The 13,951-nt window shown below is 36.2% G+C and overlaps 1 protein-coding gene across 2 annotated transcripts in view; it reads right to left on the reverse strand.

Moving 5' to 3' along the window:
• The window catches only part of NAA15 (N-alpha-acetyltransferase 15, NatA auxiliary subunit), a 78,617-nt gene that overhangs the window by 36,867 nt on the left and 27,799 nt on the right, over positions 1–13,951 (reverse strand). For both annotated transcript variants that reach the window (XR_007517593.1, XM_049885257.1), the window contains exons 2-6: positions 9,510–9,594; positions 7,521–7,625; positions 3,970–4,127; positions 3,066–3,200; positions 1,678–1,831 (exon numbers count right to left, since the gene is read on the reverse strand). Coding sequence is in view for 1 of the 2 variants with exons in the window: in XM_049885257.1 (XP_049741214.1) it covers positions 1,678–1,831; positions 3,066–3,200; positions 3,970–4,127; positions 7,521–7,625; positions 9,510–9,594 (637 nt within the window). In the remaining variant the exon portion in view is untranslated. The remainder of the gene's footprint in view (positions 1–1,677; positions 1,832–3,065; positions 3,201–3,969; positions 4,128–7,520; positions 7,626–9,509; positions 9,595–13,951) is intronic.

Below are 13,951 nucleotides of genomic sequence, written 5' to 3' on the forward strand. Positions count from 1 at the left end.
TGTAGGTCCCAAAAGCTTGACTCCATCCATGTCGTTAAAGTCAACTCTACTTTGAGGAGGCGGCTCTTGAGTGCCTCCCAACCTGAGGGGCTCATCTTCTGACACTATATCAGACAACATTCTGCTGCTAACCATAAGGTTTTCACTGGCCAGTTATTTTTTTTAGAGGTAGACCACCAGATCTTCCTAATTTGTCTCAGTTGGAAGCCCTGCTGAAACCTGTCCACCCTGCTGGTATTTGAAATACCAGTGGTAGAGCTTCTAGCATCACAGCAATGTACAAACCACCACAGTCTGACAAACTAACAGATGAGGGGTAGAAAACTATAGGGCTCCTTTTTTTTTTTTTTTTTTTTTAACTTTTATTGAGCTTCAAGTGAACGTTTACAAATCAAGTCAGTCTGTCACATATAAGTTTATATACATGTTACTCTGTACTCCCACTTGCTCTCCCCCTAATGAGTCAGCCCTTCCAGTCTCTCCTTTCGTGACAATTTTGCCAGCTTCCAACTCTCTCTATCCTCCCATCCCCCCTCCAGACAGGAGATGCCAACACAGTCTCAAGTGTCCACCTGATATAATTAGCTCACTCTTCATCAGCATCTCTCTCCTACCCACTGTCCAGTCCCTTCCATGTCTGATGAGTTGTCTTCGGGGATGGTTCCTGTCCTGTGCCAACAGAAGGTTTGGGGACCATGACCGCCGGGATTCCTCTAGTCTCAGTCAGACCATTAAGTATGGTCTTTTTATGAGAATTTGGGGTCTGCATCCCACTGATCTCCTGCTCCCTCAGGGGTTCTCTGTTGTGCTCCCTGTCAGGGCAGTCATCGACTGTGGCCGGGCAACAACTACTTCTTCTGGTCTCAGGATGATGTAGGTCTCTGGTTCATGTGGCCCTTTCTGTCTCTTGGGCTCTTAGTTGTCGTGTGACCTTGGTGTTCTTCATTCTCCTTTGCTCCAAGTGGGTTGAGACCAATTGATGCATCTTAGATGGCCGCTTGTTAGCATTTAAGCCTATAGGGCTCCTTTTTATCACGCTTCTGATAAATGGTAGCATTGGATCCATTTATTTAGGAATCTACCCCTCTTATCTCAATCCACACACATAAACCCAAAGCTCCGGTTTACGTTCCTTTCAGAATTCATTTTCTTTCTCTGTCTACGAAGACATTCAAATAAAACTGCGACAAACACCCTAGGAATGCCCTATACTGTATTTTAGTAAAGATTAGATTATCAACATATTTTACTGACAAGAAAATCTTGCTTATAAAGTGTTAATAAGCCATTTCTGAAATATTTAATCTTTTGCCTTATAAAATTAAACAGTTGGTTCCTTTGTTTCATCAAATACTGTCTTTTCAGATCAAAGACAAAGATACTTCATTTAAAGGAAGGATGTCTGATTGAGTCATTCGACAATTTTTTTATTATTCACAATTATTTTCCCCTATATCAACGAGTCAGAATTGACTTGTCAGCAACTAACAACAATATCCACTTTTTAAACATGTATTTTTCCACATTATGAATTACTCAAAGTGTATGATTAGGAAATAAATTTTTATCATCAAAAAGCTCTGTTATATGAAACTGTCAGGAGCAACAAGACGACTTTTCAGCCCTTCTCTTTGCCATAATTCAATTCTAGAATAAATGACATTCTTATTCATTTACCTTTGGTTTCTTCTACAGCAAGTTTATCACAAATCTGCTTTTCATAGGTACAGAGGTGTTCCAGGGCTTCTCTATACAGACCTGCTTCCCGAAGAACTTGATTCTGATATAAAAGGAGTTCACTATACTCATAATCCACTTTATCAGGGGATGTCTGTATGTGGATATAAAGAATACTAAGAGTAAGAATTTTATTTTCATATTAGGAAATTGTTTACACTCTCAAAAATATTTAAGAAGTTAAAGGATATCATTTGATTGATAAAACTGGCTTTTTTTTTTTTTTTTCAATTTCTAAATATCTGTCTATGGAGCAACTAAGTAAATAATGACAATATTAGCTTATAAACCTGGTGAATAAAGTAAGACTCCCTAAGTCCTTACATATATTAAATAAATAAACGGAGAATAAGGGAAACTTTTACTTAACAGTAGAATGCCAAATAATAAATCTAGAAAAATGACGGAGCTGGAAAATCATCATTTTATAACTATCGGTAATAACTAATTCAGGCAAGAATCATAATCAATAAACGCTAGAACTAGTGGTGAAAATGTGATAAGGAATGAGATGGCTATTCATAAAGTCTCAAAGTTATTTCCCTACAATTGCTTATTAAATACAAAGAGGAAAATCAACAAGTTGACAGTACAGAAACCTGGCAGACACTACCTTAGCCGAGTGACCAAACACAACAGACGTACATTATGTGCCTCTTGATATGATGAACTAAGAAGGACCCAATATCACTTCTGTGGTTTCCTGCCAACAATGTAAAACTGTATCTAAGGAGAAATCATCATACAAATCCAAACTGAGGGCCATACTACAAAAGCACCACCCTATACTCTTCAAAGGTATCAATGTCATGAAACGCAAAGAAACTCTCAAAAATTGTTTTAGATTAAAAGAGATTAAAGAGAAGTGATAAGTAAACATAAGGTATGACTCTAAACTGGATCCTGAAATGGGAAAGAAAATTGCTAAAATGGATGTAATTAGAACTATTAGTAAATTTTGAATATGGGCTTGATAACAGTCTATCAAAGTTGAATTTCTTGACTTTTGATAATCATACTCTCTATAGAGTTGACAACCATAAAATTATTCTTAGGAAATAGGCATTGAAGCATTTAGGGATAAAAGAGCACGATGTATGCAATTACTCTCAAATATATCAGGAAGAAAATTCAGCTAGATAAATTATAAAGAAAATGGGTCAATTATTAACAATTGGTTAATTTGGTGAACTCCTGTATGGAATTCTTTGTACTTTTCTGCAAGTTCGAAACTATTTCAAAATAAAAAATTAGCAAGGCTTTGTACATACCTCTTCTGATTAGTTATACTTAGAATCAGACCCATTAAAATGGCTTCTGGGTATTACCTGTTGTGTTTTCCTAAATTCTTCTAAAATCTTTGCTGCCATTTCATAATCTTCTAATAAATGGTAAGCAATAGCATAGCCAATCCATGATGCCCTCTGCGCAGGTCGAAGCTGAAGTAATTGATATCTCGTTTCCTTTAAGGAAAAAGACTTTTCCTTAGGCTTAGAGATAAAGCAAATACTCCTCAAAAAGACTGAATTAATTGATCCCACAACAATGAATACTTTGTAACACAATGCTGAGAATAAGAGAAAATAGTTTCAAAATACCTGTATTGTACAACTTTTATACGTATAGCCAAAGAAATCTCTGTTAAGAAGCACAATGAAGCCTCCAAGTTAATCTTATGTTTTTAAAAACTTTAAGATACCTTTATTTCCTGATATATTTACTCCAAAAAGAGACAGGATGGAAAACACAGCACCAAGGAAAAAAATTATTCAAAACTTCTCCCAAAAAGTACCCAATTACTGAGTTAACATAACAGAGAAAAAAACTCAGCATGAAAAAAAAGAATGTGAAAAAGGGACTAAGTAGATTCAACACTGATTTAACGGTTAAAAATAAAGCTACAAAGACGTAGGAAAAAAAAAAAGTTTGCTTTCCAGAAAAAATGTACAAAGTAAAGGTTTATTTATAGGCATTGGCTATTTGAGGAGTATAAATGCTAATTGTCACTGAATTGATTAAATCAGCCCAGTACACTGATACGGATCCTTCCCACATAGTAAAATAATTTATTTTTAATATCTCGTTATTCCCATCATAAACAGAATCACTGGTGGGGGGGGTATTCAATTACATTCCTTTGAAAAATACAAAATTTATTTAACATGAAGTACTTAAAAGCTTCAAAATATTATAATTTAGTATTTTCCCTTTAAAAAAAAATTCTCTACTTACCCTGTAACCCTCAAGATCTCGCATTTGAATCTGTAGTAAAGAAAGGTCCCTTAAGATTTGAAGATTGTCTTTATCCCATTTTAGCGCATTTCTATAACACTTAATGGCTTCATCATACTTCTTGTCTGACCTTTGGAGAAGGCCATAAACATGCCAACCTAAAGGATTTAGTTAAGGCTACAACCCACGAGTCAAAAAACATTCCAAACAATCTCCCATAAAACTCTGAGAACTATAGCTATTTATAACATTACAAGCTTTAAAAAAAAAAGGGGGGGGGGATGTAAAGATAGAAGTCAGTTTAATACATTTGAAAAGAGCACAACTTTTGGAGCCGAGGAGAATTACGCCTCGCCTGTCTTATTAGTTCTATGACCTTGGACAAGTTTTCTCATTTGTAAAATGGAAACAGAAATTGTACCTATACGGCAAAGCGTAACAGTAGTGAGAACTAAACAGGATAACATATATAAAGTGCTTAATGGCTGGCAGAAAGTAAATGCCCAATGAATGCTAGTAATTATCTTTATTGTTAAAAGGAAATAGGACTCCCTGACATATAATTACATAAACTCAATGTGAATTTTCTTTCTTTAACAAGGCCTTGTAGCAGCCCTTAGTGTGATGTAAAGTTCCTAAAAATCAACCACATATAAAATAAAAACATTCATTTATTTAACAAGTAGTTATTAAGAATTCTTAGTCAGGGTGTATGTGACAAAAATAGAGACAGGCTCCCACATTCCAAGAAGTTAAAAATCCAGTGAGGGGCACATATAAGTAAGCAAAACATAGTAAGCTGTTAAAAAAAAAAAACAATGCTAGAAAGGGAAAAATCTAACAGAGGTCCTTTTACTTTAGGCCCAGGTTTCTGCAACGGTTACCCAACCATCCTACCTTTGGTCTCTTTCCTTTTATTCAATCCTGCCAAGCAATCTCTCTAAACACACATAATCAGAAAAAAAAAGTCAATCCACTTTCCTTTCTAAACTCTTACAATGTTTTTCTCTCAGTGATTCTCAAGAGTCAGTAAAACGCAGAATGTCTAGGGTAATATATAACTAAAACTATACATATATACATATTTTTTAATTTTTATTGTGCTTTAAGTCAAAGTTTACAAATCAAGTCACTCTCACACAAAAATTTACATATACCTTGCTATATACTCCTAGTTGCTCTCCCCTAATAACACAGTACACTCCTTCTCTCCACCCTGTATTTCTGTGTCCATTCAGCCAGCTTCTGTCCCCCTCTGCCTTCTCATCTCCCCTCCAGAAAGGAGCTGCCCACATAGCCTCACGTGTCTACTTAAACCAAGAAGCTCACTCCTCACCAGTATCATTTTCTATCTTACAGTCCAGTCCAATCCCTGTCTGAAGAGTTGGCTTTAGGAATGGTTCCTGTCTGGGGCTAACAGAAGATCTGAGGACCATGACCTCTGGGGTCCTTCTAGTCTCATTCAGACCATTAAGTCTGGCCTTTTTACAAGAATTTGAGGTCTGCATCTCAATGCTCTCCTGCTGTTGTGTTCCCTGCCAGGGCAGTCGTTGGTTGTAGCCAGGCACCATCTAGTTCTTCTGGTCTCAAGCTGATGTAGTCTCTGGTTTTTGTGGTCCTTTCGGTCTCTTGGGCTCATAATTATCTTTTGTCTTTGGTGTTCTTCATTCTCCTTTGCTCCAAGTGGGTTGAAACCAATTGATGCATCTTAGATGGCTGCTTGTTAGCATTTAAGACCCCAGATGCCACTCTCCAAATTGGGATGCAGACTGTTTTCTAAAATAGATTTCATTATGCCAATTGACCTAGATGTCCCCTGAAACCATGGTCCCCAAACCCCCGCCCCCTACTACACTGGCCTTCAAAGCATTTGGTTTGTTCATGAAACTTCTCTGCTTTTGGTTTAGTCCAGTTGTGCTGACCTCTCCCGTATTGTGTGAGAAAAATCATACATTTAACATGATAATTTTTTTTTTTTTTTTGAAAATAAATTTTGTTTTTATAATATAAATGATAAGTCAAAGCCTGGCGAAATCTTCTGAGTTGGTTGGAACATGGATTTTAAAAGTCTAAGAATCATTACCCTTCATAATTCGGCCCTCTATTACCCATTTTCCCATTCCTCCCAATTTCTATCACCAATACCCTATATTTCAGGATCTGATCACTTCTCTTGAACATTTCAACAACCTTGTAAACTGCTTTAACCTTCATCTCCTAAAAATGCATGCTCCAGGAATTTAACAATGCAAAAAATTTAAAACAGCTTACATCCACCAAGAGCATCCAATTAAGTAAATCATGGTAAATACCAGCAGAATACTATACAGTCATTTAAAATGATGAAAAGATATCCACTTCCAATTCACATAGTTCTGTTTTACTGGGTTAGTGACAATTCTCTGAACAAACCATAAAATTTTAAAAGTGTTCTGTATATAGTTCCAATAAGTAAATCTTCCTTCACTAAAATTTAAGTTCCCTGAGAGCAAAATCCACATCTTTTCTTCATCTGTACTGTGCCAGGGGCCTGGTAAACACTTGAAACCTTGCTAAATGTTTCACCACTTAAAATTGTGTTAGCCCACAAACTAGGTACAGAAATATTTGTTAAAAGACAAATGAAGAGGAAACCATAATTTTTCTGTACTTTCCCTCAGGCATTTCTACTTGCTCTCACCCACCCCCTTAACCCATTGCCATTGAGTCAATTTTGACTCATAGTGACTCTATGAGTCCTCCTCTTAATAAAATAATATTTATCTGGTATAGCGCTTAGGGGAAACCCTAGTGGCATAATGGTTAAGTGCTACAGCTACTAACCAAAAGGTCGGCACTTTGAATCCACCTGGCGCTCGGCACTTCTTGGAAACTCTGTGGGGGAGTTCTACTCTGTCCTGTAGGGTCACTGTGAGTCGGAATCAACTCAACAGCAACAGGTTTGGGTTTTTTTTCTTTTTGGTTTTATACTGCTTATTGTTATTGGCGGTTTTGTTAAGCATATTATCTGAACCAGGATTCAAACCTAGATGAAGTACACTCCAAAGTTGTGCTCTTAACTAGTAGATTATATTGCCTTTCTAATATTCCTCTGGAAACCCTGGTGGTGTAGTGGTTAACAGCTCAGCTGCTAACCAAAAGGTCGGCAGTTTGAGTCCACCAGGTGCTCCTTGGAAATCCTGTGAGTGGGAATTGACTCGACAGCAATGGGTCTGGTTTTTTTTGTTTGGAATATTCCTCTTATGGTATATCATTCTCTTAAATTTATGATCATGATAAAAGCTACATAATGCCCATTTTTAAGACTGGGAAGAACTTCCATAGATTATTTTTTAAGGCAAATCCCATTTATTTGTGAGACAGAAACAATACCAGAACATGTAGGTAGACAACAAACGTTCCCTGAATGAAGGTGGTTGCTGTTATTCAATTTAAGAATAATTTCCTCCAGAGTTACATGGTAAGAGGGATCTACAAGTCCTGACTCCCACATTGCACCCTTTCCTCAAGACACCCCCACTCAATCCTTATAAATATCTCAAAAAGGATACACACATGACTCTTCAAGTCATTTCGCAAACCTCTACGAACCAATTCATAAGCTTCTTCCTTCTTCCCCAAACAGTTCAATGTTAATCCTTTCATAGCCAGAGTTTCTATTTTAAAAAATGAAGAAAAAAAAAACAAATGTTACATTAGCCTAAGAAGAACTTCAAAGAGATTACTGGGAAATTTTCCAGGTATATGCAGAATTAAAACATTTAAAAAACTGACAAAGAAGAAAACACAGATTTCTAGACTACCTTCTTGGAACTAAACCCTCTTAAATTTTATTAGTGAAAAAGATACAAAAATGCATGTACATCTAATTAGAAAGATATATTTAGTAATTCATATTCTGTCAAGATACAGTGATTCTATCGCTGTTCTTCATGGCAATGCCAAGGGATGACCTTATATTTATACTCCTTTAAAGTATGATAAATTTTACCTTGAAAACAGACTATTTCTTGTGAACCCAAGTTACATAAAGGTTAAATTCACTGTCCAATGATTAAAACACACACAGCTTACCTATATTCTTGATTTTCATAAATTTATTTTAAAATGACTCTTTGGGATTAAATATGTAAGTAAAAAAAATAAGTCAGAGGCCTATCATTTGCAATCCCCAGTATGTTACCTTTAATCCTTACCTTTTATTCTTAATTATTTTTTCAATAAATTCTAGATTTTTGGTCATAAATGTTAGGCAAGTATAAACCTTAACAATTTTTTTGCATTCTTTTATACATCACAAGGTACACACTATAAAATTAGAAATCTTTTTTATTTGAGGACTTAACGTTTTCCTCAATTTTCTCTTTTAACGGTAACATACTGGGGAAGCATCAACACTTGTGCAAAGTACAGATAAAGAAATGCAAGCAAAATAGAGGGAGAGAAATCACATATTAATGACAAGGAAGCAAATACAAGTCAAACAAATACATATGGCAAAGAACCACACCAGCAAGGAACCTTTCAAAGTAACCCTTTTTGTCAAACAGGTAAAATCCATTTTAACAAATCTTACCAAATATCTTAAAGTACTATATATTTTATCAAATCTAGGATTGTCATTACAAGCGTAAGACACACTACCTTTTTAAATACCATTAAAAAATACTGTCATTATGATACTCCATATGCAACTTGATTTTGGATATGTTAAAACATGCAGGAAAACAGCATTTTATAGATCAATGAAATTTGGTACTCTTCTGTACTAAAACTCTATTATGACTACATTACTAGAAGTCATATTACCAGTATTCACATGGTAGAAATTAATAAAAAACAACCTAATACCCAGCAGGCCAGTTAAAAGAAATACTTTTTTTTAAACAAAGAAAAGCAGATAAATTTAGATACTTTTCACACTATCAAATTAATATCCGAAAAATCATATTTCCTGTTCCTGCGGCAAATCAGATCTGTGAAAACTTGTTTTTCCTTTGCCTCCTCACTAGGCACATCACCTTTTCCCCTCGCTCTAAAGCATCTCACCATCCAGTCGTCTACTCTCCCATAGGTAAAAGTAAGCAAACTTCCAGAACTTGACAATATACAAATCATGTCTTAAAGATGACTTAATCTTAAAATACAATTAAGGTACAACGTTAAAGAGATGCTGGTTCGTGAGCAAGGGACCAAATGGACAGTTTCTCAATAAGCTAAACCAAAGTTCTAAAGTAAAATTTTTTTAACAGAATTTTACTTGAATAAAGAATATTGCCCTACTACGTTCTCTTGCCTTTTTCACAGCTAACATTCAAAATAAGAAAATAACCAGAACAAGTAGAATGTGTTACCATTTTCTTGGCATTACATTCAAAATATGGCATCCAAATTCAAATTTATCTTCTTACAGGAGTCACAGATAAGAAGGTAATGGGTCTTACTTAAGGCAACTAGAAATAATACAACCCAAATAAGAGAAATCAGACAAGTCAAGTAACATTTACTTACACTTACAGGTACAAGGTATTCACACTTACCTCCATGCTCTGCAAATTTGGGGTTAGAGAGGATTTGTTTACAAAACTTCAGTCCATTTCTATACTGTTTATGTTCATAACATCTCTGTTAAAACAAATGCAAACTTTAGCGAGAAATGCAACTTTAAATTCAATTCTAAATTTTTTTGTTCTGTTAAGTATAACAGAATGACCTAATTTTATTTCCATGTTCTTCTAACTACCACTAAAACATCAGTAAAAAAAAATACAAAGGTATAAATCCACAAAGTCAAAAGAACAGAATAAACATAGATTCGGAAAATAAGAAAGCCATAAGCTCACTCCAAAACATCCAACAATCAAGTATTGTAGAAAGTGAAAAATGAGAATAATATAGGCAAGGAAATTGTTTTAAAATAATATTTTCTTTTCTAGAACTGAATGGCAGAAGTCTCTTAAGCAAAAAGGGCCAAACAAGTACCTACTAAATGAATGGGAAAAAAAGACCCACACCGTAGCACATCACAGTAAACTTTCAAAGCCTGGGAATAAAGAAAAGGTCCTTAAAAACCTCCAGAGAGAAAAAAAAGAAGTCACATAAAAAAGGATCTATATTTAATGAAAAGATACTCAATTGTCTTCAGAGACGCAAATCAAAGCCACAATGAGATACTACTTCACTCCCCTAGGATAGCTAAGAAAAAATATTTTAGAAAGGTGAAAAATAACAAATGTTGGCAAGGAAGCGGGAAAACTGGAATCCTTATCCCCTGCTGGTAGGAATGTAAAATGGTACAGCTGTTATGGGAAGCAGCGTGACAGTTCCTCAAAAATTAAAAATAGGATTACCATATGACCTAGCAATCCCACTCCTAGGTATACACCCAAGGGACTTAAAGGCAGTGACACAGAGATGTGTATACTAATGTTCACTGCAGCCAAAAGGTGCAAACAATCTAAATGTTCATCGACAGATGAATGGATTAACAAAATGTCATACATACACACAGTAGAGTACTACTCAGCCATAAAGAATGGAGAACCGATACATACGACAACATGGATTAACCTTGAAAACATTACAGTGATTGAAATAAGTCAATTACAAAAGGACAAATATTGCTGAATTGGTGTGTGTTGTGTACATTATCGGGAACCCTGGTGGCATAGTGGTTAAGTGCTATGGCTGCTATAACCAAAGGGTCGGCAGTTTGAATCCGCCAGGCGCTCCCTGGAAACTCTATGGGGCAGTTCTACTCTGTCCTATGGGGTTGCTGAGTCGGAATTGACTTGACGGCACTGGGTTTGGTTTGGTGTACGTTATCACCCTAAAATTTTTTTAAAAGATTTGTATTCAGATAAGGAGCCCTGGTGGAGCAGTGGTTACAGCACTTGGCTCCTATCCCAAGGATCGGTGGTTTGAACCCACTATCTGCCACTCTGCTGGAGAAAGATGTGGCAGCCCACTTCCTAAAGATTTAGTCTTGGAAACCCTATGAGACAATTTTACTCAGTCCCATAGGGTCGCTATGTGTCAGAATGGGCTGGATGACGCTGGGTTTGGTTTGGGTTTGAGCGTACAACTACTCCTCACTTATCACCTATCATACATTTTGCATTAACGACAATAGTAAAAAAACTGCATGCGCCAGGCTGCTGGGCATTTCCGCGTAATGACCTGGTCTTTGAAACCTAACCATGTCCATAAGTGAGGAATGCGTACAGTCGGAACAGCACTAGACTTTTATTCCAAATAATGGAATGTTGCTGAAAGCCAGCAAACAACTATACACAGCCTTCAAAATTCAGAGTGAAAGTTAAGTTTCAACCTAGAATTCTAAATACAGCCAAACTATCAATCAATTACACAGGCAAATGACATTTTAAGGCTTCTGAGAAAGCTAAAATTTTATCTCAATGCACTCTTCCTTGTGAAACTGCTAAAAGGGAATTGAAAAAAAAAAGAAAATGTGGGATTCAGTGAAAAAGGAATCTAATACAGAAAAAATGACTAGAGACAACCAGTTTACAATAGAGTACAAAGTCAAAGGCTATCAAAGAATAGGCTTCCAGCAAAGACAAAAATGGAACTGACAATATGAAAAATATTATTTATGTGGCCTTTGTATAATATTTGGCTTAACAGTGAACTACACATGCATAGTTATAAAGATATAAAGTACCAGTTCATTAACAACAACAACAAAAAACCTGTGATATAAGTAAGTTGGGAGAATGGGGAAAAGAAAAGCAGGTAGATGTGAATGAGGAAGTTCTAAGTCCTCACCTTCCATAACCAGAAGTCAACAAATGCCTAAAAGAAACGTTACCAGAGAAAACAGCTACGAGGACTAAGAGTCTGATCTGGAGGGGAAAGCTAAGCGGGGGGCAGGTTAGGGGTATATTTTTTCATCATAAACCTTTTACTGTTATTTGACTTAAGTATTAACATGTGTTCTTCTCATAATAGAATTATTTTTTAAAGCACTGTATTTGTCACAGGAAAAAACCTGTATCCAAAAGGCACGATAATCTATGCTAGAATTCACTGCCATAATTTTTTCAATTTTTATTTACAATATTTAAAATAATATATTTGAAACCTGGGAGGGATAATTAATGCAAGTGATGATAAAATCATAATAGGAAAATGTAAAGAAACAAATTCATGAGTTGGAATCGATTCAACGGCAACGGATTTGGTTTGGGTTTTTTATAGAAACGAAACAATAACAAATGTAAAATCTTATATTTAAGATCAAGAAATAATTGCTTAACACCACATCCCAGCCAACTACAAAGCCATTCTATATAGCCAGCTATGTACTCACCATCTCAATTTGTTTCACATTTCAAACTTAACACAGTATACCCAAAACGAACTGATAATTTCCCAAAACCTATTCCTTGCCAAGTCTCTGCCACCTCAATAAATACCCTCCCCTCAATCCATTTAACCAATGATCAAAGCAAAAACCTAATCATCCTTAGTATTTCTCCTTTCCTTATCCTCCGATCCTCAGGTAGGTTCTGTCAGTTCCACCTTCTCTGTAATAACTTCCAAACTGATGTGCAAATATTGTCTCTGCTCCCACCAATCAACTCTGCAGAGTGATTTCAGGGACAAGGCGGAAAAAACGACAGAAGCAGGAACTTGAGACATTTCGTTATCCGCATGTAGCTAAAAAAGCCTAACCAGATTGAGCAACTAAATTCAGTGTTCTTATTTACTTAGTAAAAAGAAGTAAAGGAAGTTGTGATGTAAAGACTAAACCAATTAAAAGAATTACTCTTGACTTGTTATTGTTTTCTGGAACTATATACAAAGAAGAGTTTAATTATCATTGTTCTTAAAATCTCCATTAGTTTTCTGAAAATATTTCTATAAAAATATAGTTAGGAGACTTCCACTTTTGGCTATGATAGAGTAAGTAAGGCTGAACTTGCCCTTCCACTATAAACAATAAAACTGGACGAATATATGAAATAACCATTATAAAACAGGCTGTGCAGGACTATAAACTATGAGACAAAAAAACAAAAACAAAAACCCGGTCGCTGTCGAGTTGACTCTAACTCATTAACGACATAGGACAGAGTAGAACTGCCCTACAGGGTTTCAAAGGAGCGGCTGCTGGATTCAAATTGCTGACCTTTTGGTTAACTAACAGCCATAGTTCTTGATCACTGTACCACCAGGGTTCCAAACCATGAGAGGGGGAGGAAAGCAAGATGATCTCTAGGAATGTCACTGCTTTACACTTGGAGGCACTTTCTGGATTACAGAACAGGGAAAGGGATCCCAAGTAGAGTACAGCAGGCCACAGAGCTGAAGAGACAAGAGACTGAAGTTCAAAGTGGCTGAAATACTCCCTGCAAGGCAGAATGCTGAAAATGATGGCGTTATACAGAGAAAGAGATTCAAAAATCTGCCTGGGGTTCCCATGCATCTGTTGCTGAGTTTGTTGAACACTAAGCCATGAATACATCGGGTGAAATTTCATGAGGCTAGACAAAGAATGATCATGAAGCAATAAGGTGAAAAATTCTCGGGGCTCACATAGGGCTGGGAATTCCAATTAGTCAGAATTCAGTAAAGACTGCAGAACGGTCACACTTACTTAGTAGACATAAACCAGCCCAAGAGTAAGAGCTGGGAGCCCTAGTGGCCCAGTGGTTAAGTGTAAGGCTGCTAAACAAAAGGTTGGCAGTTCGAATCTACCAGCTGCTCCTTGTAAACCCTATGGGCCAGCTCTACTCTGTCCTATAGAGTTGCTATGAGTCAGAATCTACTTGACAACAGCGAGTCTGGTTTTAGAGTAAGAGCTACTCTACACCCACCCTAACAAAGCCTAAGAAGAACCAGGTTGATATACGAATGCCTTCACTGCTGCCACAACAAAGTCCAATACTCTTTCAAGACAGTAAAATCTAATAAAATTTACAATGCCCAGCATCAAATAAAAAATTACTAGACAAAC

Source organism: Elephas maximus, chromosome 5 (assembly GCF_024166365.1).
Source record: "Elephas maximus indicus isolate mEleMax1 chromosome 5, mEleMax1 primary haplotype, whole genome shotgun sequence".
Lineage (NCBI taxonomy): Eukaryota > Metazoa > Chordata > Mammalia > Proboscidea > Elephantidae > Elephas > Elephas maximus.